This window comes from Alosa sapidissima, chromosome 5 (assembly GCF_018492685.1).
Source record: "Alosa sapidissima isolate fAloSap1 chromosome 5, fAloSap1.pri, whole genome shotgun sequence".
NCBI classification, from domain to species: Eukaryota; Metazoa; Chordata; class Actinopteri; order Clupeiformes; family Clupeidae; genus Alosa; species Alosa sapidissima.
This window is the reverse complement of record NC_055961.1, coordinates 2,982,395-3,005,475: the sequence shown is the minus strand read 5'-3', so window position 1 is coordinate 3,005,475 and position 23,081 is coordinate 2,982,395. Positions and strand designations below refer to the sequence as shown.

At 47.2% G+C, this 23,081-nt stretch overlaps 1 protein-coding gene across 1 annotated transcript in view; it reads left to right on the top strand.

Annotated features, from left to right (window-relative positions):
- LOC121708990 (pyruvate carboxylase, mitochondrial-like) overlaps positions 1 to 23,081 on the top strand; it is a 61,750-nt gene that overhangs the window by 583 nt on the left and 38,086 nt on the right. The window contains exons 2-7 of the mRNA XM_042091989.1: positions 15,079 to 15,226; positions 16,258 to 16,442; positions 17,844 to 18,009; positions 18,542 to 18,687; positions 22,016 to 22,133; positions 22,752 to 22,903. Of these exons, the coding sequence (XP_041947923.1) occupies positions 15,079 to 15,226; positions 16,258 to 16,442; positions 17,844 to 18,009; positions 18,542 to 18,687; positions 22,016 to 22,133; positions 22,752 to 22,903 (915 nt within the window). The remainder of the gene's footprint in view (positions 1 to 15,078; positions 15,227 to 16,257; positions 16,443 to 17,843; positions 18,010 to 18,541; positions 18,688 to 22,015; positions 22,134 to 22,751; positions 22,904 to 23,081) is intronic.

Sequence of the window (23,081 nt, the reverse complement as noted above, 5' to 3'; positions counted from 1 at the left end):
CTAGCCAAATAGAATCTAGCGTCACCAGCCAAGTTGGAATGAATGATGCACGGAGCAAGTGTTTATGATGTCGGATTAAGTGGTGTAGTTAGTCTTGAACAGCCTTTTTGAGGCACACGTTTCAGAGTAGTGCACAATCTGAGCGGATGTTGAAGTCCAGAGTGACTAGAATGGATAACTAGCTCATTTTAGTCGGAAGTCTCACAGCTAACTTATTTTTTTATACTGGAAAGTATAGAGGGCCATTTGCTTCATGCGTACACTTCTACAAATTATCAGCAAATCCCAAAATACCTACCAAGGTCATATTGATGTTTACACTGTATTGCACTTTAGTGAGATAACTAGGTATGTTTGCCATGTCGTCACCATACGAATTGAAAATGTTAACACTATGCTATGAGTGAGTTTTTTTTTTCTAGCCACGCTCATGCAGCGCAGGGCATTATGGCACTGTTGCACCCATCATTATCGTTACGTTAGTAAGTTAACCAATAAGTTAACTTTGTCCACTCTCGTTACGTTAGTAAGTTAACCAATAAGTTAACTTTGTCCACTCAGTATACGCAATCACAGCTACATTTCCAAGTACATTGGTGTTGGGGTCATGGTGGGGGAAACGGTTCTTGGCTGGTTCTAGAAATCCATCGCTGAGAGCCCATGCTTGCAGGTGCCTGGTGAGTCAAACACACAATCCCTGCGTGCTATCCAAGATGTGCCACGCGTTTCGGAGCTGGCTGAACTTTAAACGAGTGCGTTGTTGATGTAAAAATAAACACTACATCTACACGTGGCTTAGTCTTCTCTTTTTTTTTTTTAGTTTGAAGAAATTAAGTATTAGTTTACATTCGTGGCCTTGACGTGACACACCTGTACCCAATGGTGGAGATGCAGCGTGCGCATGAATGCACTGCTATGTTTGTTCCGTGTAACGTGTTGAAATGACATTGTATTGAAATTACTACTCACATCTTAGTAAACATTTGAAATAAAATTAACTCTTAATTCTATTTATTTTGCCCTAAAGCTGTCTTTGCTGGGTCTGCAACAGTACAACAAAAAGTGTCAATATAGTGGCATCCCACAACAGAGTTTTCTGGGTCAGAGTTCATGTGCTTATGGCCTCCTACAGGCATAGGAGATGGCGTCTGCGTTATGCCTGCCACACTTCCTTGTAGACTGGGATTGTCTCAGAGATAAGATTGTCCTGATGCTCAACGCAGTGCTGTAAAGTAGCAGAGTGCTGCTGATACCAGCAGCTTTGCTCATGTTTACCCAACACAAGTTTGCTACATGAACTGTGCTGTGGCTCACTGTGTGAGTGTTGCATGGGTTTGATTGGCTCTTCCGTGCTCATTCTGATCAGAAGGCCAACTGGTAGGACAAGAGTTTGGCCAGAACACGGTCATCTGATATTGGCACTGGGGACTAAAATCCATTCATTCAAGACATTCAGTGTCCCACCTCTCTCTCTCTTTCTTTCTTTCTTTCTTTCTTTCTTTCTTTCTTAGCCACTCCCTAATCAAGTAAAATGAAATAAAATCCAGTCGCTGTCAAGTGACATACGTAGGTTGTTTGACTCTGAATGAGTAATTGTGTATCTATTGTAATCATTGTGATTTCTCTTTCCCTGTTCCTGCTCTCTCTGTATGGTAGTTTGAATATCCCAAAACAATTTCTCCCTAGTTGCATATTTTGCACATTAGTACAACAACCTTCAGTGGCTAGTTTGATGGAGCTCTTAATTCCTATTTGGTATGAAGCAAATTGGTATGCTCTTTGTCTATTGCATAAGGGTTGGTAGGGTAGTTGTGCTGCTTCACACTGTCGCTTTGCACCAACATGTTTCCCCCTGTGAGCAGCACCCTGTTGTAGTATTGTAGTACCATAACTAGCATTCTTTTTGGGGGAGCACAGTGAATATTTGGTGTGTGTGTGTGTGTGTGAGGGCGAGAGAGAGAGAAGACTGTTTCAGTGCTGCGTGGTTTCATGAACTACCTGAGATGGGACTGGTTTCAGAACAAGGGGAGAGAGAGAGAGAGAGAGAGAGAGCACACACATGGAAACAAGACTGGGTTGCTCCGTCCTGTCAGGAAAAAGTTAAACAAGGTCAACAAGTTTGTCAGGAATCTGGAGCAACAAAGTGCCTCTTTTCTGTGTGTGTGGCTGTGTGTGTGTGTGTGTGTCTGTTTAGAGGGGGAAGGCACACTTGATAATACCTTGTGTAAGAGTGTAAGCCTGCTATTACTTGGCTTTCTTGTTTAGTGTTTGCCCAAGATTGCCTGTGAACGTAAGGGACATAACTATGCAAATGGCAGAGTGCTATCTAATCTACCTTCAATGGCAGAGCTCTAATCTAATCCACCTTCGATGAATGTGAGCTCAGTGTAATCATCCCTTCTATTTGGTCTCTACGGCTCTGCGTGATGGAGCATGGTGTAGCGTGGTGTGGTGTAGCGTGCCCTTGCATGGCGTGGCGGAGCATTGTGGAGCGTGTGCTGGCATGGCGTGGTGTAGCTTGGTGTAGCGTGTGCTGGCATGGCGTGGTGTAGCTTGGTGTAGCGTATCCTGGCGTGTGCTAGCAGAGCCCTCAGTTTCGCCCGACGTTCCTGTGTTCTAGTCGGCGTGCATTAGAAAGTGCGACAGCTGCAGGTCTGCGCGGTGTGGTGGGACAGCTGTTGCAGCTGGACTCTGAGGAACGTGAGCCGTTGAGCTGAGCTCTTAGCGCTCTGACCCCACTCAGTCACAGCACGGGAATTCCCTTCCCCCATTGGTCGGAAGGCCGGGACACCCTTCCTGATTGGCTGAAATGGGATGATTGGCGCCGTGTCGTTGAGGAACGGAGCTGCAGGTTCCCTTCATCTCAGCTCCCCCACAGATGGTGGCGTAGAGGTTGGAGGTGGAGCAGGGCTAGCGTTGGGACCTCAGATGGTGACGTGGTGGAGCAGGGCTAGCGTTGGGACCTCAGATGGTGACGTGGTGGTGCAGGGCTAGCGTTGGGACCTCAGATGGTGACGTGGAGGTTGGAGGTTGCAGGTGGAGAAGGGCTAGCGTTGAGGGTGGAGGTGGAGCAGGGCTAGCGTTGAGGGTGGAGGTGGAGCAGGGCTAGCGTTGAGGGTGGAGGTGGAGCAGGGCTAGCGTTGAGGGTGGAGGTGGAGCAGGGCTAGCGTCGGGCTGATTCATCAGGCCCTGCAGGAGCATGTGGGTGTGAGTCAGAAGAGGAGGAACCCTGCTGCCGTGTGGGCCTGTCAGTTGTGCTCAGTGAATATAACTGCGTTAGATCCTGAAGGAGCTCTTTAGGCAGCACTCGGTAACGTGAAGCTATGAGTGAGTCAAATCTGATGCAAGGTTCCATGCCCAAGTTCTGGGCTTGAGCTTTTTCTAAGCTAAAACGTCATCAAAGATGTTTTTATTTTTTTTTCTATAACTTTTGCCTTTCATGATCACAGGGTTGGTCTCTAGAAGCAGGGTTCAGAAACCTCTTGCTTTGGCTAGCTAAAACCTGGCCGAGAACTGACCTGCTAAAGAATGGATACCCACATTGGTTAGTTCTACTGGGGCTGAGACCTGCAAGTTAGCCCGCTGCAGCCTCTGTGCCTTGCGCCCAGCCCCTCTGGGCGAAGACTTGGGCACTCAGCATATGGCGCAAGCTGAGAGTGTGACACTGCGTTTCTCCCCCCTCTGCACTGATAACAAGGTCTAAGAGCAGCCTCAGCGCAGTCCTGCTTTACTTTACTGCACATTACGCTGCGTCATGCTCAGCCTCAGCGCAGTCCTGCTTTACTCTACTGCACATTATGCTGCGTCATGCTCAGCCTCAGCGCAGTCCTGCTTTACTCTACTGCACATTACGCTGCGTCATGCTTCCTCTTCAGGTCAGTGCAGGCTGTGGGTTCATTTGAGGTGTGTGCCACGTAAAGTTTACGAGAATGACATTGTAGCTGTAAAATATGAATCGTTGACCCATTTTTCAGCTCTGCTGCTAGGTTACTCAGTATCCTTTGAACTGGATTCGGCCTAATTTGACTTCGCTGAGCAAGCTCAGACAACTAGACTGAGTCTACAATTCAATTTCATTCGGTTTGCTTAACCATTCTAATAAGAATCAAAAGCAGAAACCTATGCCTTCTTAAACAGGAAGAGCCCTTGTACTGAGCCCCAGCGTTCGGACAAAAAGGCAAAAGGGAGGGGTAATAGTAGTAGTGTAGTTGTATTGTAGTAGTGGTGGTGGTGGTGGTGGTAGTAGTGGTGGTGGTGGTGGTAGTAGTGGTGGTGGTGGTGGTAGTAGTAGTGGTAGTAGTGGTAGTGGTAGTAGTTGTAGTGTACTAGTGTAGTGATGGTGGTAGTAGTAGTGCTTGTAGTGTAGTAGTGGTGGTAGTAGTTGTAGTGTACTAGTGTAGTGGTAGTAGTTGTAGTGTACTAGTGTAGTGTAGTAGTGGTGGTAGTAGTGGTGGTAGTAGTTGTAGTGTAGTAGTTGTGGTGGTAGTAGTTGTAGTGTACTAGTGTAGTAGTAGTTGTGGTAGTAGTTGTAGTAGTGTAGTGGTAGTGGTGGTAGTAGTACTAGTGTAGTGATAGTGGTAGTAGTTGTAGTGTACTAGTGTAGTAGTAGTGGTAGTGTTGGTAGTAGTTGTAGTAGTAGTGGTGGTAGTAGTTGTAGTGTACTAGTGTAGTGTAGTAGTAGTGGTAGTGGTGGTTAGGGCTGTCACTTTTGTGAAAAAATCCTGTTCGATTTTTGAGACATAAGTGTTCATTGAATCGATTGTAAAATCGATTTTTTATGTCTCAAGACGTTTCCATTTTCAATGCCAAATATAGGCCAATCCACAAACAACTAACAGGCATTAGGACGAACGTAAAGAGGGCGCTTGTAGACGCAAGCCAGCAATATTTCTGATGATTTATTGGCGTGAAGTTTCAAAAATGACAAACAGAAGTGCAACATTCTCGAAAACCAGTAAGCCGAGTGAACTGCCATTACATCAGTAACATGACTGCAGTCTTCAACGTAGCTGTGTCTGTGTTTACGATTAGAATGTCAAACAAATTTCGCCTACGTAGAACTCGATTGCACAGTTTGCGTAGCCTACCACTTTGTTCTTCTCCATAGTTTGATATACCAAAAATCCGAAGTACTTCCACATCGAACTCCTCAAGTTATTAGGGCCTATCACTCGTCTCTCTACATGTCGCACAGGTTGATCGCGTTGTCCTCCATTTTTTGGCAAAACACGAGCAGCACAGCAGCTGATTGAAGCAGCTGATTGAAACAGCTGTTCCCGGTGCGTAAAATTGGTGGGAATTTTCTTTTTAGCTTTCGCAATGCTTACTGCACTTCGGAATTCGTTTATATTCTTGTTTGTGAATTTTGTTACATCTTTTTTATTTGTTTATTTCATTTAAAATTAATAGTGTAAATATTTGGTTAAAGTCGATTCCCTATTTTAGTTTTCGAAACTTGTGTTGTTTGGTCCAATCGATTGTGCAATCGATTTTCGAACGTAAAGTGACAGCCCTGGTGGTGGTGGTAGTAGTAGTAGTAGTAGTAGTAGTAGTAGTAGTAGTAGTAGTAGTAGTAGTAGTAGTAGTAGTAGTAGTAGTAGTAGTAGTAGTAGTAGTAGTAGTAGTAGTAGTAGTAGTAGTAGTCTTTATTGTCACATAGTCACAAGTACCAGTGAAATTAACCATCAACCTGTCCATACATTACACAAACACATACAATATGACAATGGCGCAACTGGTTACAGCGCCCGTACCACATGGGGGTCCAGGTGCCTATAGGAGTCATTTCCCGATCCCACCCCATCTCTGTCTCCCATTTGCTTCCTGTCTGCTTCGTCACTGTCCTATCAATAAAGGCAAAACAAGGCCAGAAAATATACTTAAAAAAAGTATGAAGTAAACGGCTGACACCTGAGAGATCCGGGCCGGCAGCGGCCCGAGTCTAGGCCGGTGTCCGTAGGCTGACCGGCTCTGTGGGTCGAGGGGAACTTGTGGACACACGTGTGTCTCCATTCAAGCCTCGGGGGAATTCCAAAGGCTCACTCAGTTTACTTCCTGCGCATCCCCCCCCCTTCTCCATGGAAACCTATGAAAAGAACTCCAAAAGAGTCCAGCTTTGTTCCGTGTGTGGACGGGCAGCAGAAGAAAGAGGAGCTAACACGTGACCCCCCAAAATTCAGTAAAACGTTGCGGTGTGATCGCAGCTCATGCTGAATGCTTAGACTCGGTGTGATTTTGTCCTTCTCTAAAAACAGCTTTTGAACGCAGAACTGGAAGGAGAATATGTATGGCAGGTTAGCTATGCGCTGGTTTTCAGGAGTAATGGATCCAGTGTGCTGACGCATGCATCCCGGTTGTGGTGCAGGGAGATGGAGGCGCACTGTGGCCTACACGTCTGGCCTGTTATCTGATCCAGGGGTCTTGCGCAGCGGTGGGAAGGCACAGAGCAGCTGGGGATGGACACTTGGGCCTGTTAGTAGCATTTGTGCTGTAATTAGCCTTCAGAATGATTTGAGATATTGCTACTTTGATTTACGGTGGCCCTAGTCTAAGTTAATAAACTATTCTGTAATGAATTATTTAGGGTGGCTGAGATGGCGTTCTAGTCCGAGTCCACTCAGGCATACACACACACAAACATATTCACACACACACACACACACACACATACACAGCTCGTTGTCAATACACACTCTTAGCAGGCTAGTAGTCCCACACACACTCTCTCAGCTCATCTTACACACACTCAACGTTATCAGCTCGTCCATATACTCTTAGCAGGCTAGTCATTTTCACACATCTATACACACTCTCTCAGCTCGTCTTAAACACGCTTGGCGCTGTCAGCTTGTTCGCAGACACACACTCTCAGCAGGCTAGTGATTCTCACACACATCTACACACACACACTCTCATCTCGTCTTCTCCACACACTCAGCCCTGTCAACTCCACACACACACTCTCTGTCACTTTCTACACACTATTCCAGGAACGTAGTCGTCCACACACACACTTCCAGCACACACTTGCTCCGCAGGCTTCTCGTCTACTCATGCTAGTTACTCACACACTGTCTCAGCAGGCTGAACACACACACACACACACACACTGTAGTCTAGCCCTGTGATTCTCAGCTAGCATGCCGTGTGGTGTGCTTTGGACTTTTGAGGAATGCATTTTTTAAGTCATGAAATAGATCATGGGGCAAGTTTTTTTTTAAGCTTCGTAATTAAACCGCTAAATCAACAGCTAAATCAACATCACAACACAAGCCAAGTCAACATCATGTGAGCAGATAGATAGATAGATAGATAGATAGATAGATAGATAGATACTTTATTGATCCCCAGGGGAAATTCAAGTTATTCCAGCTCATTGAATCAGATTAGACCGTTAGCATCTCTCCTATAAGCTGGTCTAATCTGATTCAATGAGCTGGAGCTAAAAGTGTTACTGTCAGACTCAGAGAACGGCTGGATGAACTGGAGAAAGGTACAAATCAATTGTTTAACTCAAGGGGAGGTGGAAAATGAGTAATTCACCAAATGGTGGAATATCCCTTTAAACAGACTAGTCATTCTCACACACACAGACCTCACTCAACTGAATGAGAGTATAGTTCCTGACAAATCAGCCTAGAAAATTGCTACGTTTCATTTTCCGTTGGTCTTATTACACTTTCTAACTTTAGAGGAGACAAGTTTTAAATAGGAAAATTACCAGAAATCGTAGTCACTTTTAAACGTGATGCTAGCAGGCAAGATGCTAATGTTCTAATCCGATTCAATGATCTATGCTAGGCTGGAGCTAAAAGTAGTATCGCCAGACTTGGAGAACGGCTGGATGAACTGGAGAAAGGTACAAATCAATTGTTTAACTCAAGGGGAGGTGGAAAATGAGTAATTCCCCAAATGGTGGAATATCCCTTTAAACAGACTAGTCATTCACTCACACACACACACACACACACACACACACACACACACACACACACACACACTTTAAACAGACTAGTCATCTACACATAATTATAACAGACTAGTTTCCAAGCTCTCTCAATCCTCTAGTTATCTACACACACACACACACACACACACACACACACACACACACACACACACACACACACACACACACACACACACACACACAGTCTGTAGGCTGCTTGTCCACATACAATCTACATGTGTGTGTGTGTGTTTCTGATTACAAGTGCGATCGTGTTTACTGCACTCTGTCACCACTACAGGCCCCCCACACATCTCCTCCTCTCTCCTCTCCTCTCTCCTCGACTTCTCTTCTCTCCTCTCCTCTCCTCTCTCCTCGACTTCCCTCCTCCTCTCTCCTCTCTCCCTCCTCTCTCTCTCCTCTCCTCTCCTCTCCTCGACTCCCCTCCACTCCTCCCCTCCTCTCCTCTCCTCTCTCCTCTCCTCTCCTCGACTTCCCTCCTCCTCTCTCCTCGACTTCCCTCCTCTCCTCTCCCCTCCTCTCCTCCCCTCCTCTCCTCGACTCCCCTCCACTCCTCCTCTCCTCTCCTCTCCTCTCCTCTCTCCTCTCCTCTCCTCTCCTCTCCTCTCCTCTCCCTCCTCTCCTCTCCCTCCTCTCCTCTCCCTCCTCTCCTCTCCTCTCCTCTCCTCTCCTCTCCTCTCCTCTCCTCTCCTCTCCTCTCCTCTCCTCTCCTCTCCTCTCCTCTCTCCACTCCTCCTCTCCTCTCCTCTCCTCTCCTCTCCTCTCCTCTCCTCTCCTCTCCTCTCCTCTCCTCTCCTCTCCTCTCCTCTCCTCTCCTTCCTCTCCTCGACTCCTCCTCTCCTCTCCTCTCCCCTCCACTCCTCCTCTCCTCTCCCCTCCACTCCTCCTCTCTCCTCTCCTCTCCTCTCCTCTCCCTCCTCTCCCTCCTCTCCCTCCTCTCCCTCCTCTCCCTCCTCTCCCTCCTCTCCCTCCTCTCCTCTCCTCTCCTCTCCTCTCCTCTCTCCTCTCTCCTCTCCTCTCCTCTCCCCTCCTCTCCTCTCCTCTCCTCTCTCCCCTCCTCTCCTCCTCTCTCTCCTTCTCTTGGCTTTGTCTCTCTTTAAATCTTCTCTTCCTCTTTCCTCTCTTCCTCTTCTCTTCCTCTCTCATTCTTTCTCTCTCCTATTCCTCTCCTCTGTTCCTCTCTTCTTTTCCTCTGTCCTTCTCTCCTCTCATTCTTATCTTTCCCTCTCTTCTTATTCTCTTTCCCTCTCTTCTCTTCTCTTCTTTCTTTTCTCCTTTCTTCTCTCTCCTTTCTTCTCCCTCCTTTCTTCTCCCTCTCACTGTTCTCTCTGTTCAAATGGGATTCCTATGATTAAATGATTTGCATGACAAAAGATTTACTGGAACACCTAAGCACTCACAGGAACAGCTGAATAAAGTAGTGGAAAATGGCAACAAGTGGAACAAACATCCCCCCCCCCCCCCAGGGCTGCGTGTGAAATGTGTCCGTCTTGTTCTCGCAGGTCTCTGGGGCCGCAGGTACAGTCGGTCTCTTGTTGGACAGCAATGTGATCCGGCCCTTTATTAGGCAGAAACCAGTATTCCACACACACACACACTCACACACACACACACTGCGGGGATGGACTTATTTGGCAGAGCTGGAGCTTTGAGAGGCCCCCTCAAGAATAACGGCAGAAGAAAGGGCAAAGCTATTACACAATCTGGAGTCAACTGTTACAGTGATGTGGTGATTTCACCAAAAGTTTCCTTTTGAAATAAAGATATAGACTGTTCACTAATAATAATAATAATAATAATAATAATAATAATAATAAAGACAAAGTTCACTCAAATGTATCGGAATGGATGTGTTTCTGTCCCCACACACCTTTTCTTTTTCGCGCTGTTCTTGACCATAACTCTCCGCCTTCCTGACCTTTGTGCACCGGGGCCTTATGTTGTGCAAGTCTTTGGCTTTGATCTGTGTTTGTTTTTTGACGTACAGACAGATATGGTTTTGAATAGAGGCACACAGGAATTCAGAAGGGTCAACGGCTACTAGTTACTGGGTCATTCCACGTCAACTCAACCAGGGCCCACGCACTTAGGTCGCAAAAAATTCTGAAAGAATTACCAGGTGTACCTATGTTATCCAGGAGACGCCCTGTAAATTTACTTTTATGTAAGATCAATACTTTCCAAGATACAGTCAGTTTTACAGGGGGAAGGGGGTGTCCGATTTTGTTCAGCCGCTCAAATTTTGCATTCTGGTACATGAATTAAAAAAGAAATTAAATCCCTTTAGGGTATGCAGACCTCACAAGTCTGAAAAACAGCAGACCTCTGAAAGTCTGAAAAAAGTCTGAAAAAATATTTTGGTTCTCATTTTCAGAGCACCTTAACACCTTGTGGGAATATACAAACATTTTTTTTATATTGTTTCCTTCACTCTCAATGATCTCTTCTTTTTGACTTGTCTTATGCAAATCTTTCTTTTTTATTTTCCACCCTGAACATGGGCAGAATGCACCATTGAGATCAATATGTTTAGCTTAGAGTTACCACAGCGCCACCTGTGGTTGTATAGAGTAACCTGTGGTAACTCTATACAAAACATATTGATCTCAATGGGGCATTTTGCCCATGTTCTGGGTGGAAAATAGAAAATAAATATTTGCATAAGTCAAATTGGTGTTTTTAAAAAGAAGGGACCATGGAGAATAAAGAAAAAAATATTTAAAAAATCTTTGTATATTCCCACAAGGTGTTTGGGTGCTCTGAAAATGAGAACCAAAATGATTTTTCAGACTTGTGAGGTCTGCTGTTCAGACCCTGAAGGGATTTAATTTCTGTTCATTGCTTTTGTGAGTGTGTTTCTACTTATCTCAGGAAATAAATCAAGAGCCTATGTTGAGTACAAATATGTCTTCTGAAGGCCTAAACAGAGCCCAGCCAAAAACTCCCAATAAAATTTTGATCAACTTTGAGGGACAGCTATGACCATGCAGGATCATCCAGATCAAATGTGACAAAACTGTAAAACTGGCTGTATCTTGGAAAGTATTAATCTTACATAAAAGTAATTTTACAGTGTGTCTCCTGGGTAACATAGGTACACCTGGTAATTTTTTCAGAATTTTTTTGAGACCTAAGTGCGTGGGCCCTGGTTGAATTGACGTAGAATGACCCTACTGTATAACTCAAGTGACTTTAATTACTTTAGGTGAAGAATCAGCTGAGGCAGACTTTAGGAATCAAAGCAGCCTGTACACAGTACTGTGGAAATGTAACACATTTGTCCCCAGACATCTATCATTTCTGTATTAGTGCATCAATGTGTTTAGGCTAGATTTGCAAACAGTGTTTTTAGCCATCGTGCATGTGGTTACTTAAAGGTGCCTTAAAGGAACACGCCGTGTAAGGCACTTAAAGGAACATTTAGCACCATGTGGTGCCTTAAAGGAACATTTAGAACCATGTGGTGTCTTAAATGAACGCGCCAACTTTTTGGAAAATGAGCTTATTTGTGGTGTAGTCCAGAGAACCCTTCCCTCTTCTGCCTGCAACATCCCAGTGTGACCCTCTTGGCCTAGTTTAGCATAATTCACTTGAAGTGAAGTGGGTTAGACCAGTTACAGTTAGCCTATAGCTAACTGGCCTGTAGCTTAAAGAGAGCTGTAGGCTAACTGGTCTCACCCTCTTTCAGTGAGTTATGCTAAGCTAGGCTAATTCATGTCCTTTTTAAAGTGTCCTGTCTTTACAGGGCCTGATGAGGACCTGATCTGGGACACATGTGGCCTCTTAGAGGCAGGCAGCAGGGCTGCATAGCACATGGAATGTCCTCAGTCAGAGCCATATGGGGCCAAGTAAACCACCAAACACAAGCAGTCATGCGTGATGCTTCTTTCTTTCTTTCTTTCTTTCTTTCTTTCTTTCTTTCTCTGTTCCTCTCTCCTGCTCTCACTCACACTCTCACACGCACACGGAGCGCTGGCAGACACACTCACACACGCACACGGAGCGCTGGCAGACAGAGCTGTAAACCCTGAGGGACATGAGCGGACTGTAACTGGAGTCCTCGCTGTCTGGACGGTGCCGATCCAAATCCTGACGTGGCCCAGACGTGGCTCTGCTTTTTAGAACAAATAAGCGTCTTTAAAAAAACACTGTGTATTTCCTGTGACTCCCCTTTTCGAATGCAACATTCAGATTACTAGACCAACATTTATATCCTGAGAAAAGTGGGTTTTGAGGACCTCCATTCATTCTGCACTCGCCCATGAGCGCCCCCACATGGAACCAGAGAGGAACTGCAACCAGTTTATGAAACAGTAGGTTTCGGGAGAGGGAAAGTTCTTCTCCTTATTAGACATTCTGTGGGTACCAAACCTGCAGCTTGACCGCAACACTAAAGACTAAAGAGCCACCAGCTGCCAGCTAGTGATGGGCAAATGAAGCTTTGGTGAACCACTGGATCACTGCAGTGTGAAGCTAGCGACACTAGCTGAAAAAAAAAGATGGCAGCCACACATACATTTTCAACATTAAAGTCCTTAAGTAAACCAGTATTTTTGGTTATATATACTGGTTTAGTAAGGACTTTTATGTTGAAAAATCTGCATGTGGTGGCCATATTGGATTATTTTCATTAGTGTCGCTAGCTTCACGTGGCTGTGGGTCAGTGGTTCGCCAAAGCTTCATTTGCCCATCACTACGGCCAGCTACTGTGTCCAGGCACTTGCGGCACGGCCGTCAGAGCGCACACTCCGCCGTGTGTGTGTGTGTGTGTGAGGGTCTGATCTGTGTACTGTAGCTCAAGTCCAGCGTCCACTGAGGGAGTAAGCTTAGATGCACAAAGTTCTCTGTAAATTCGTGTAGAGGAAGAAGAGTGTGTTTGCTGCAGTCAAGTTCACGCTTGTTATTTCTAATGCTTGTTATGTCTAACCGTTGGCAGAGCTTGGTGGTTTTGGAAATGCATGGTTCTAACGATTCCATCCTCGCCCTGGTGATCTGGCGTGCGTTCTTCCCATGGTTGTGGCCTGGGGTGCGGGTGGGGTGGGCACTCCGTAAGCTTAAAGATAGCAGCCTATTTGGAGCTTGTTTGGAAGGGTTGGAGAAGTTCACCAGCTCACCAGCTATTAAAATGAAGGGCATAGTTCTGTGTTGGTTACAGGCTGTTGTTTGGGACTTGGATGAGTCTTGCTGTCCTCTGCGTGTGTGTGTGTGTGTGTGTGTGTGGACTAGAGTGACCTTTACTGGCTGGAGCAGAGCAGGGCTGTTGAGTGTGTCCCAGAGTGTGTGAGTAATGTGTGTGTGTGTGTGTGTGTGTGTGTGTGTGTGTGTGTGTGTGTGTGTGTGTGTGTGTGTGTGTGTGTGTGTGAGAGAGGCTGTCCCAGGAGCCCTTGGCACATTTAAACAACCTTAATGGAGTTTGAAACGTGGTCAGGGTGGAATGCTCCTGAATTCTTGACTCTCTTCTCTCTCTCTCTCTCTCTCTCTCTCTCTCTCTCTCTCTCTCTCTCTCTCTCTCTCTCTCTCTCCTCATACACACACGCCCACACACTCACAGGTGTGAAGGAAGAGGATGTAGTTTAACTATCACTCTCACCACATTGGTGTCAGTGGTGCACGTGTGTGTGAGTGAGTGAGAACGTGCTCAAGAAAGAAGTGTGTGTGTGAGAGAGAGGGGAGAGCAAGAGGTAGAGAGCCTAAAATGGAGAGTGAGTGTGTTTGCCTGCAGGGGTGCCTCAAGATTTTGGAGGGGGTGGGGGCTCTGGCAAAACTTCAGTGTTGACACTGACACACACACACACACACACACACACACACAGATTCAGGCTTGCAGTGCGGCCCTGTCGGCTACGGCCTACCCAACAACCATTATGCCAAGGCCCCCCCCCCCCCCCCCCCCCCCCCGGGTCCCAAGTCAAAGTTTGGAATGCCCCCCCCCCCCCCCCCCCTCATTTGGAATGCCCCCCCCCCATTATTTTGTTCCTCTATGCTCTCCCAGGGAGCGTGCTCAGAATGGCTGTTTGTTCAGGTGGGCCCTCGGCCCCTTCCCATAATGCACTGCGGCGGAGCGCAGCCTCTCCTCTCTGATTCTGATTCTGTGCCTGAGGGTTTGTGAAAGACGGAAGGAGACCCGCAGCCATGTTATACTACACACAGCCCAGACGCATCTTAACAACATAACTCAACGAGGGCGCCATCGCTCCATTTTCAAGGACACACAGCCCAGATGCATCTTAACAAGATGTATTCAACAAGGGCGCCGAGTCGACGCCACGTCTTTGTATAACACAGCTGTTTTGAAGTGATGTCTGTGAAAAGCTAGTAACAGGTTAGCCTCAGGGTCTTTCTCCTAGATCACTAGACTACTCTTATCTTATCCCAGAGAAAACAAATCGCTTCAGCTACTGTCAGAGACGGGGTCGGATTTAACGCTTATTTGACACTTATCTAATTTAACGGATTTGACACTTATCTTTACAGGCCACTGTCTGCTTAATGTAACAGCCTCACAGAGACCACTTATCACTTTCACTACACCCTTTAACCTCCTCTACACAGTGCAGATACCCCAACAGGTTCTTTATTCTCCTCCTCTACACAGTGCAGATACCCCAACAGGTTCTTTAACTCTCTACACAGTGCAGATACCCCAACAGGTTCTTTAACCACTCTCTCTTGTGTAGCAGGGTCAGCAAGCTAAGGAACCTGTTCCCCTTTGCACCCAGTAGAATTTGCATCACTTACGTATTGTGACCAAAAGTCATTTTAAGCAAGTCCCTCCACTCGGCAGCCGTATTGTAAGGCTTTTTGGGCACTTATCGGGCATCTATTTAGGCAGAAATGCGCAAGGCTTGCTCCAGCGGCGAGATCACAACACATGATTGCCTCAATGTATTCACAACACACCACACGATTTATGTATGTAATCACGTATGTATTCACATGTCGACTTTTCTGCCGCAGAAAGGGGTGGGATATACTAGACTACTGCCATATTGGCGTTACAAACTAACCCCATGCATTTCTATTGAGGATTTTTTGAGTGCTGTGTCTCCTCATTAGAAAGTCCCTGGTGTAACCAACTTTCTCTCCCCCCCTCTCTCTCCCCCATGTAGATGCTGCATCAGGTGGGAGGAGTGCGTGTGGCCCTGGGCCTGCTGGTGGTGCGGAGGTCTTGCCTGACCTGTCTGTCCCGCACTGCCCACACCTCCCCAAAGGCCCGCGAGTACAAGCCCATCAAGAAGGTCATGGTGGCCAACAGAGGTCAGTTGTAGGACACACACACAATCTGTGTTTCTGCTCCTCTCTTCTCCTCTTTTCTAATCTCCCCATGTCTCCTCTCGTCTCGTCTCCTCTCTTCTCCTCTCGTTTTCTCTCCTCTCTTCTAATCTCCCCATGTCTCCTCTCTTCTCCTCTCCTCTCGTTTTCTCTCCTCTCTTCTAATCTCCCCATGTCTCCTCTCTTCTCCTCTCGTCTCGTCTCCTCTCCTCTCTTCTAATCTCCCCATGTCTCCTCTCCTCTCTTCTAATCTCCCCATGTCTCCTCTCGTCTCCTCTCTTCTCTTCTCGTCTCCTCTCCTCTCTTCTAATCTCCCCATGTCTCCTCTCGTCTCCTCTTCTTGTTCTATTCTTTTCTACAGTTCCATTTCTCACATCTCTAGCTTCTTGTGTTCTCTTCTTAACCATACATCACTGATTCTCATATATATGTAAGGGATAATGTATAGAACGCCGGTCATTATTGGGAAAATAAGTCCTGACAGGGCGAACCGGTTCCGCTCTGAAGGGACTTATTTTCCCAATAATGACCGGCATTCTATACATTATCCCGCTTATTACACGGCTACTTGCCAAAACGAAATGATAAACTTCCCACGATATGACTTTAGCCTACATACTGTAGCCTAGGCTATAGCCTATTTGTTATCGTTCATCGTGGCATTTGCTGAGAAACAGTTCGCAACAACACATGTTGAACTTGAATTAAACATTCTTTAGAACACAGCTGATCATCCGTCTGCTTTCACTTTTGAATGAAGTTCCAGTCCTTGCGTATTGATATGAAATACCTGAAGTAGAAGCACAAACTCCGTTGCCATTGACAGCGGTAATTATATGTTTGCAGCGGTAATTACATGAAAATATTTTACCGTAGAACTTTGGGAAAGCCCATTCAAGTCAATGGAGCGTTCTACTTGCCTTGTGCAGAGCCGTGTACTAAATTAGAATAATAATATAATGATGTTAAAGTCTTGCATTGTTGGTATATTATTGTGTGTGTGTGTGTGTGCGCAGGTGAGATTGCCATCCGTGTGTTCCGGGCGTGCACAGAGCTGGGTATCCGCACGGTGGCGGTGTACTCCGAGCAGGACACGGGTCAGATGCATCGGCAGAAGGCGGACGAGGCCTACCTCATTGGCAAGGGCCTGCCGCCCGTCGCCGCCTACCTGCACATCCCCGACATCATCAAAGTGGCCAAGGTCCGTCTCCCGGGTTAAAACGCCCCTCTTGGTTCTAAAGGCATGACCAGAAACTATATTTCACTCAGAAATCGCCTCTCTTGGTTCTACAGAAACTATATTTCACTCAGAAATCGTCTCTCTTGGTTCTACAGAAACTATATTTCACTCAGAAATCGCCTATCTTGTTTCTAAAGGCATGACCAGAAACTATATTTCACACAGAAATGACCGAGAGTACTACAGTAGGGTCTGTCCTGCTGGTTAAGGCCAGTCATGGGTAAGTACTACAGTAGGGTCTGTCCTGCTGGTTAAGGCCAGTCATGGGTCTGTCCTACTTGTTAAGGCCAGTACTACAGTAGGGTCTGTCCTGCTGGTTAAGGCCAGTCATGGGTAAGCTGTGGTCAGAGCAGCATAAGGCCTGCTACAGCAGGAGCCAGTAACCGCTCCTACACACAGCTGCGTTCCGTCAACGCATTCCAGTGGGTGTTCCCGACGGTAGCTATGCAAATGACCTTGAAGTATAACCGTAATTTGATTGGTTGGTGCCGTCAGTCGGTGCAGCAACAGCTGAACTTCTCAACGCGAGCGACGGGAGAAACGCGACGCGACGGTCCCACAATTCAGTTCGGCAACGGATGACGTGAACCCATGTAAAGTGAATGGGATGCGTCTCCAGCACTGCAACGCACGCAGCTGTGTGTAGGACCCGTAAAGGTAAATGAGTCGGTAGATGCAGGGAAAATGACCACTCGGAGGTAAAAACCCACCTGGTGTCAGTAGCTCTGATGAAGAGAGAGATCATTGGTATATAGAAATGTGGCTGGTTACTGAGAGACTGCGTGCCTGTTTATGACCACCAGGGGGAGCACTGCGCTGCACATAGTGAAGACCCCAAACCGTCTACTCTAGACCTCAGACAGGTTCTGTGTAGATCACTATAGATCCCATGGGTGTTCTTTAGCTCATCACAGACATGCTAGTTAGCTTAGCATCTGTTGTTACTGTGTGCTGTGAAGCCTGAGAGAAGCCTCTCTCTCCTTGCCCCAGGCGATTTCTGTTTCATTCCTTGCTTGTGTTCTTTAGATCTGTGTATCTGATTTATCTGCCCTAAGGCGTAGCCCTGCCAGGTGCCACTTTATCACCAGTGTTTGAGGTTGGACATGAGCAGTTTGTAATCACCTGGGTGCAACCTGTGGCCCATGTGGACTCCCGCAGATATAATCTGAGATTGGGCATGGCTGCATGGCTAGTTTGTGGACACCCACGCTTTTAGTTTGGCTCAGGTGTGGAGGTAGTTCCTATTAAATACTGTCTCTGCTAGTATGAGGAGGAGGAACTGTAGGTATATTTTAGCTCATAATAAAGGCTTTAAAACGTACGGTCTCTCTCTCTCTCTCTCTCTCTCTCTCTCTCTCTCAGGAGAACAACGTGGACGCTATCCACCCAGGGTACGGGTTCCTGTCGGAACGTTCGGACTTCGCTCAGGCATGTGCGGATGCTGGCATCCGTTTCATAGGCCCCGCCCCCGAGGTCGTACGCCAGATGGGAGACAAAGTGGAGGCGCGAGCCCTCGCCATCCGTGCAGGTGTGTGTGTGTGTGTGTTTAGAAATTAACGTGTGTGTGTGTGTTTAGAAATGAACTTGTGTGAGTGTGTGTGTGTGTTTAGAAATGAACTTGTGTGTGTGTGTGTGTGTGTTGCTGTTTTAACCATGAGTGTTTTTTGTTGTCAGTGGTGTGTGTGTGTTGTTACTTTGGCAATGAGTGTGTTGCGGTGGTTGTGGTTGTTGTGACATTGTGTGTGTGTGGTTGTTGTGACATTGTGTATGTGTATGTATGTGTTTGTGTGTGTGTGTGTTGTGGTGTCCGCAGGTTTGCCGGTGGTGTGTGTGTGTGTGTGTTGTAGTTTTGACGTGTGTGTTGTGTGTGTGTGTGGTAGTTTTGACGTGTGTGTGTTGTGGTGTCCGCTGGTGTGCCGTTAGTGTGTGTGTGTGTGTGTGTTGTAGTTTTGACGTGTGTGTGTGTGGTAGTTTTGACGTGTGTGTGTTGTGGTGTCCGTAGGTGTGCCGGTAGTGTGTGTGTGTGTTGTAGTTTTGACGTGTGTGTGTGTGTTGCGCAGGTGTTCCGGTGGTGCCGGGTACAAACGCGCCCATCTCGTGTCTGCAGCAGGCCCAGGAGTTCTCCAACACGTACGGCTTCCCCATCATCTTCAAGGCCGCTTACGGAGGAGGAGGGAGGGGCATGAGGGTGGTGCGCGAGTACGAGGTGAGACACACACGCACACGCACGCACGCACACGCACGCACGCACATGCACACACGCACGCACGCACACACGCACACACACATCTATCACAGACAGACAGACACAAACACACACACACAGACACACGCGCATGCACACGCACACACACACATCTATCACAGACAGACACAAACACACACACACACACTTTGAATCACAGACAGACACACACACACACACACACACACTTTGAATCACAGACAGACACACACACACTTTGCATCACAGACAGACACACACACACACACGCGCATGCACATGCGCGCACACACACACACACATCTATCACAGACAGACACACACACACACACACACACACACACACACACACACACACTTTGAATCACAGACACACACACACTTTGCATCACAGACAGACACACACACACGTACACGCGCATGCACATGCGCGAACACACACACACATCTATCACAGACAGACAGACAGACAGACAGACACAAACACACACACACACACACACACACACACACACACACACACACACACACGCTTTGTATCACAGACAGCCACACACACACACACACACACACACACACACACACACGCTTTGTATCACAGACAGCCACACACACACACTTTGTATCACAGACAGACACACACACACACACTTACAATCTCTTTCTTTCCCTCTATCTCTCACACACACAGTCAGACTCACACACCCTGACTGACACACACACACACACACACACACACATAACAGACGGTCACTGTCTAGGACCACCGAGCTGATAATCAGCAGGGTCGCCCATCACAAATTCGGACTGTCTTGTTCTTCCAGTGCTCTCCAGACTGCCAGTGAATTCTCCAGGTTGGTCAGTTATAAAGAACTTTGTTGTCGTTTAGGGCTGGGACAACGCGTCGACGTTATCGATGACGTTGACGCAAAAAATACGTCGACGCAAAATATGAGCGTCGATTCGTCAAGCATAACGTGTGCTGCTAAATATTTTTAATTTTACACCTTCAGTGTTTTCCATACGTTGACTAATCTGTGGCTGGGCACCACGAAATCAAAAACCGGCCACCTTGATGTTCTATGTTGTAGGTCTACTATTTAAATTAAAGATAAAATAATTTCATTGAGCTGCACTTTTTACTCTTTTGTGTTTGTTATTTTTTTAATGTATTTGTCATGTCTTGATGTCACGGGCACGCTGGCGACTACGCTGCCCGGCATCTTTTGTCTTTTTGTTATGTGTCTTGTTTGTGGAGCGCTTTGGGTTGCACTCTGCATGTTAAATGCGCTTTAAAAATAAAACTGACTTGACTTGACATGTACACAGTCAGACTTGCATGCACACACAGACACAAAGACACACACACTCATATTTGTGCATGTCTGTGTGTGTGTGTGCTGGTGCACAGGAGTGCTGCCTCTCCTTTCTGCCTGAGTGCCTTCAAAAGCCCCAGTGTCCTGCCGTCTGCTCTTAAAACCGCCTCTGCTAGCAGCACTGTGTGCGTGTGTGTGTGTCAGTGAGAGACTGTGTGTGTCAGTGGGAGACTGAGTTTGTGTGTGTGTATGTGTGTGTCTGTGAGTTTGTGTGTGAGAGTCTGTGTGTCTGTTTCTGTGGTAATGTGTGTGAGTGTGTGTGCTGGCTAAGTATTTAAGTGCTTGCGTAGATAAAAATGTAATGTGTTTTGGCTTTGCGTCCAAACTTTTTTGAGGTTGTGGGTGTATGCTGATATGGTGACCAAACTATTGCAAGAATCTTGACAGATGCAGCAGCCAGACGTCATTCCCGTGAGGAGAGAGATCTTAGCATGGGGAGCCTCGTAGAGGCAGCAGTGAAGGGAGGAGAGAGATCTTAGCATGGGGAGCCTCGTAGAGGCAGCAGTGAAGGGCTCAGCTAGCGGCTTCTGACCCTCTAGCCATACATAGCACTCCATAGCACTCACACCTCAGTTGGCATGCTGACCTTTGACCTCTGACCTCTGATCCCTGCCAGCGTGTGCTCTTTTAGTTGCCATCATAAGATCACCATTTGGGAGATTACGGTGACTATGTTTGGTCACAGCGACTGCTTTACAATGAAACTCATGTTCTATAGGAGAATATAGTGTACTTTATGTCTTGTTTGTTCTTCAGTAGATATGTTGTGTTTTTGTACAGGATGTACAGACCAGCTTAAACCCGGTCATACAAAGCCATGCATATTTATGAGCGCCGCGCCGCGCAGCGCAGCGGCGTATAGTCATGTAGGTTTAGTCAGATTTTTTCTTTTTTTTTTTCTTTTTCGCATGTCCAAATTTCCGTCAAGGATTCCCGGGACACTGAAAGACCGGGGTACACGAAACTTGGTGGGCATGTAACCCCACATGGATAGCATGGAACCATCGCTTTTCGTTTTGATCTGTAGCTCCCCCGCTGGACTGGACCCCCCGAAAGGAGGGTAGGGCAGACACAGTTCTCTGTGAATATCTTGAGAACCGTAGGGCCTAGGATGACCAATTTTTTGCGTATGTTTGCCTCCAGGGGTCATGTTAACCCATTCCATATGCACACATGTGCATAAACAGATACACACGCACACACATTTACAGTGATCCTACGTATGACACATACTCACACAGTAGACATATATACGCATGCATGCACATGCACACACAGGCACATAAACAGGCAAACACACAAGCACATGCACGCACGCCCACACACCCACACACACACACATAAACATAAACATAAACATGTACATGCACACAATTCAAGAATTTCTCAGAATTATGAACAGGCAAGATGGGGGTGGGGTTGTATAAAATGTATATTACATGTGAAATCTATGAACTAATCATGTTTTGGTACTTGTTGTCTAGCAGATACCAGTGAGAATTGAGTGTGCATAATGCAATTCAGTGAGACAGTTAGAATCATATATGCCTTTCAGCGTGACTTAATTTTGTGGAAAACGTGCTGGACTGGGCGGCGGTCATATTTTGTACCGCTCTGCGGTACATCTAGTTAATGTTGTCTTCAGAGTCGTACGTGTGTACTGTGTGTGTATGTGCCTACCTGTGTACCGTATGTGTATGTGTGTGCAAGCATCCGTGTGCCTGTGTGTGTGTACGAGCGTTTGTGTGTGTGTGTGTGTGTGTGTGTGTGTGTGTGTGTGCGCGAGCGTCTGTGTGTGTGAGCGTCCATGCACACTCTGAGTCATTTGATCTGAAGAGCCTTTGCTTTGTTTGTGTCTCTTCAGCCATCTAAATAATGTAGTGATCTGACTGCTGTAATGACCTGTCTGTCTGTCTGTCTGCCTATCTCTGCAGGAGCTGGAGGAGAACTACCAGCGGGCATACTCCGAGGCGCTGGCTGCATTTGGAAATGGCGCTCTGTTTGTGGAGAAGTTCATCGAGAAACCGCGCCATATTGAAGTCCAGATCCTGGGTTAGTGTTCTACTGCTCTGCAGCTTCTCACCTGGTCTGCTCCACCCACCCAACCACAGAGAAACACCCACCACCCCTATACCCACCCCTATACCCGCCCCTATACTCACCACCCCTATACCCATCCCTTATACCCACCACCCCTATACCCACCCCTATACCCACCGCCCCTATACCCACCCCTATACCCACCACCCCTATACCCACCACCCCTATACCCACCACCTATACCCACCACCTATACCCACCCCTATACCCACCACCCCCTATACCCACCACCCCCTATACCCACCACCCCCTATACCCACCACCCCCTATACCCACCACCCCTATACCCACCACCCCTATACCCACCACCTATACCCACCCCTATACCCACCACCCCTATACCCACCACCCCCTATACCCACCGCCCCTATACCCACCCCCCTACCCACCCCTATACCCCCCACCCCTATACCCACCACTCCTATACCCACTGGGGCTGGACTGTGGGGCTTTCTGAAAGAGAGGCTCTCAGCTATGACCTCATACATCTGGCAGAGAGTTAACTTACTACATGCATTCTTATGGTGGCGTGTGTGCGTGTGTGTGTGTGTGCGTGGTGTGTGTGTGTAGGTGATAAGTACGGTAACGTGGTGCACCTATACGAGCGCGACTGCTCCATCCAGAGACGGCACCAGAAGGTGGTGGAGATCGCCCCGGCCGTGCAGCTGGACCCCCACCTCCGAGACCGACTCACTGCCGACTCCGTCAACCTGGCAAAACTGGTACGCATGCAGGCACACACGCGCACACGCACTCACACGAACACACAGACATGCACGCGCACACACACACACACACACACACACCTGAGAGAATGACTCCCTGCAGGTAGGCACGTGCACGCACACAGATAAACCTGAGACAACCACTCGCGGTACACACTGTGTGTGTAAGCTGGTA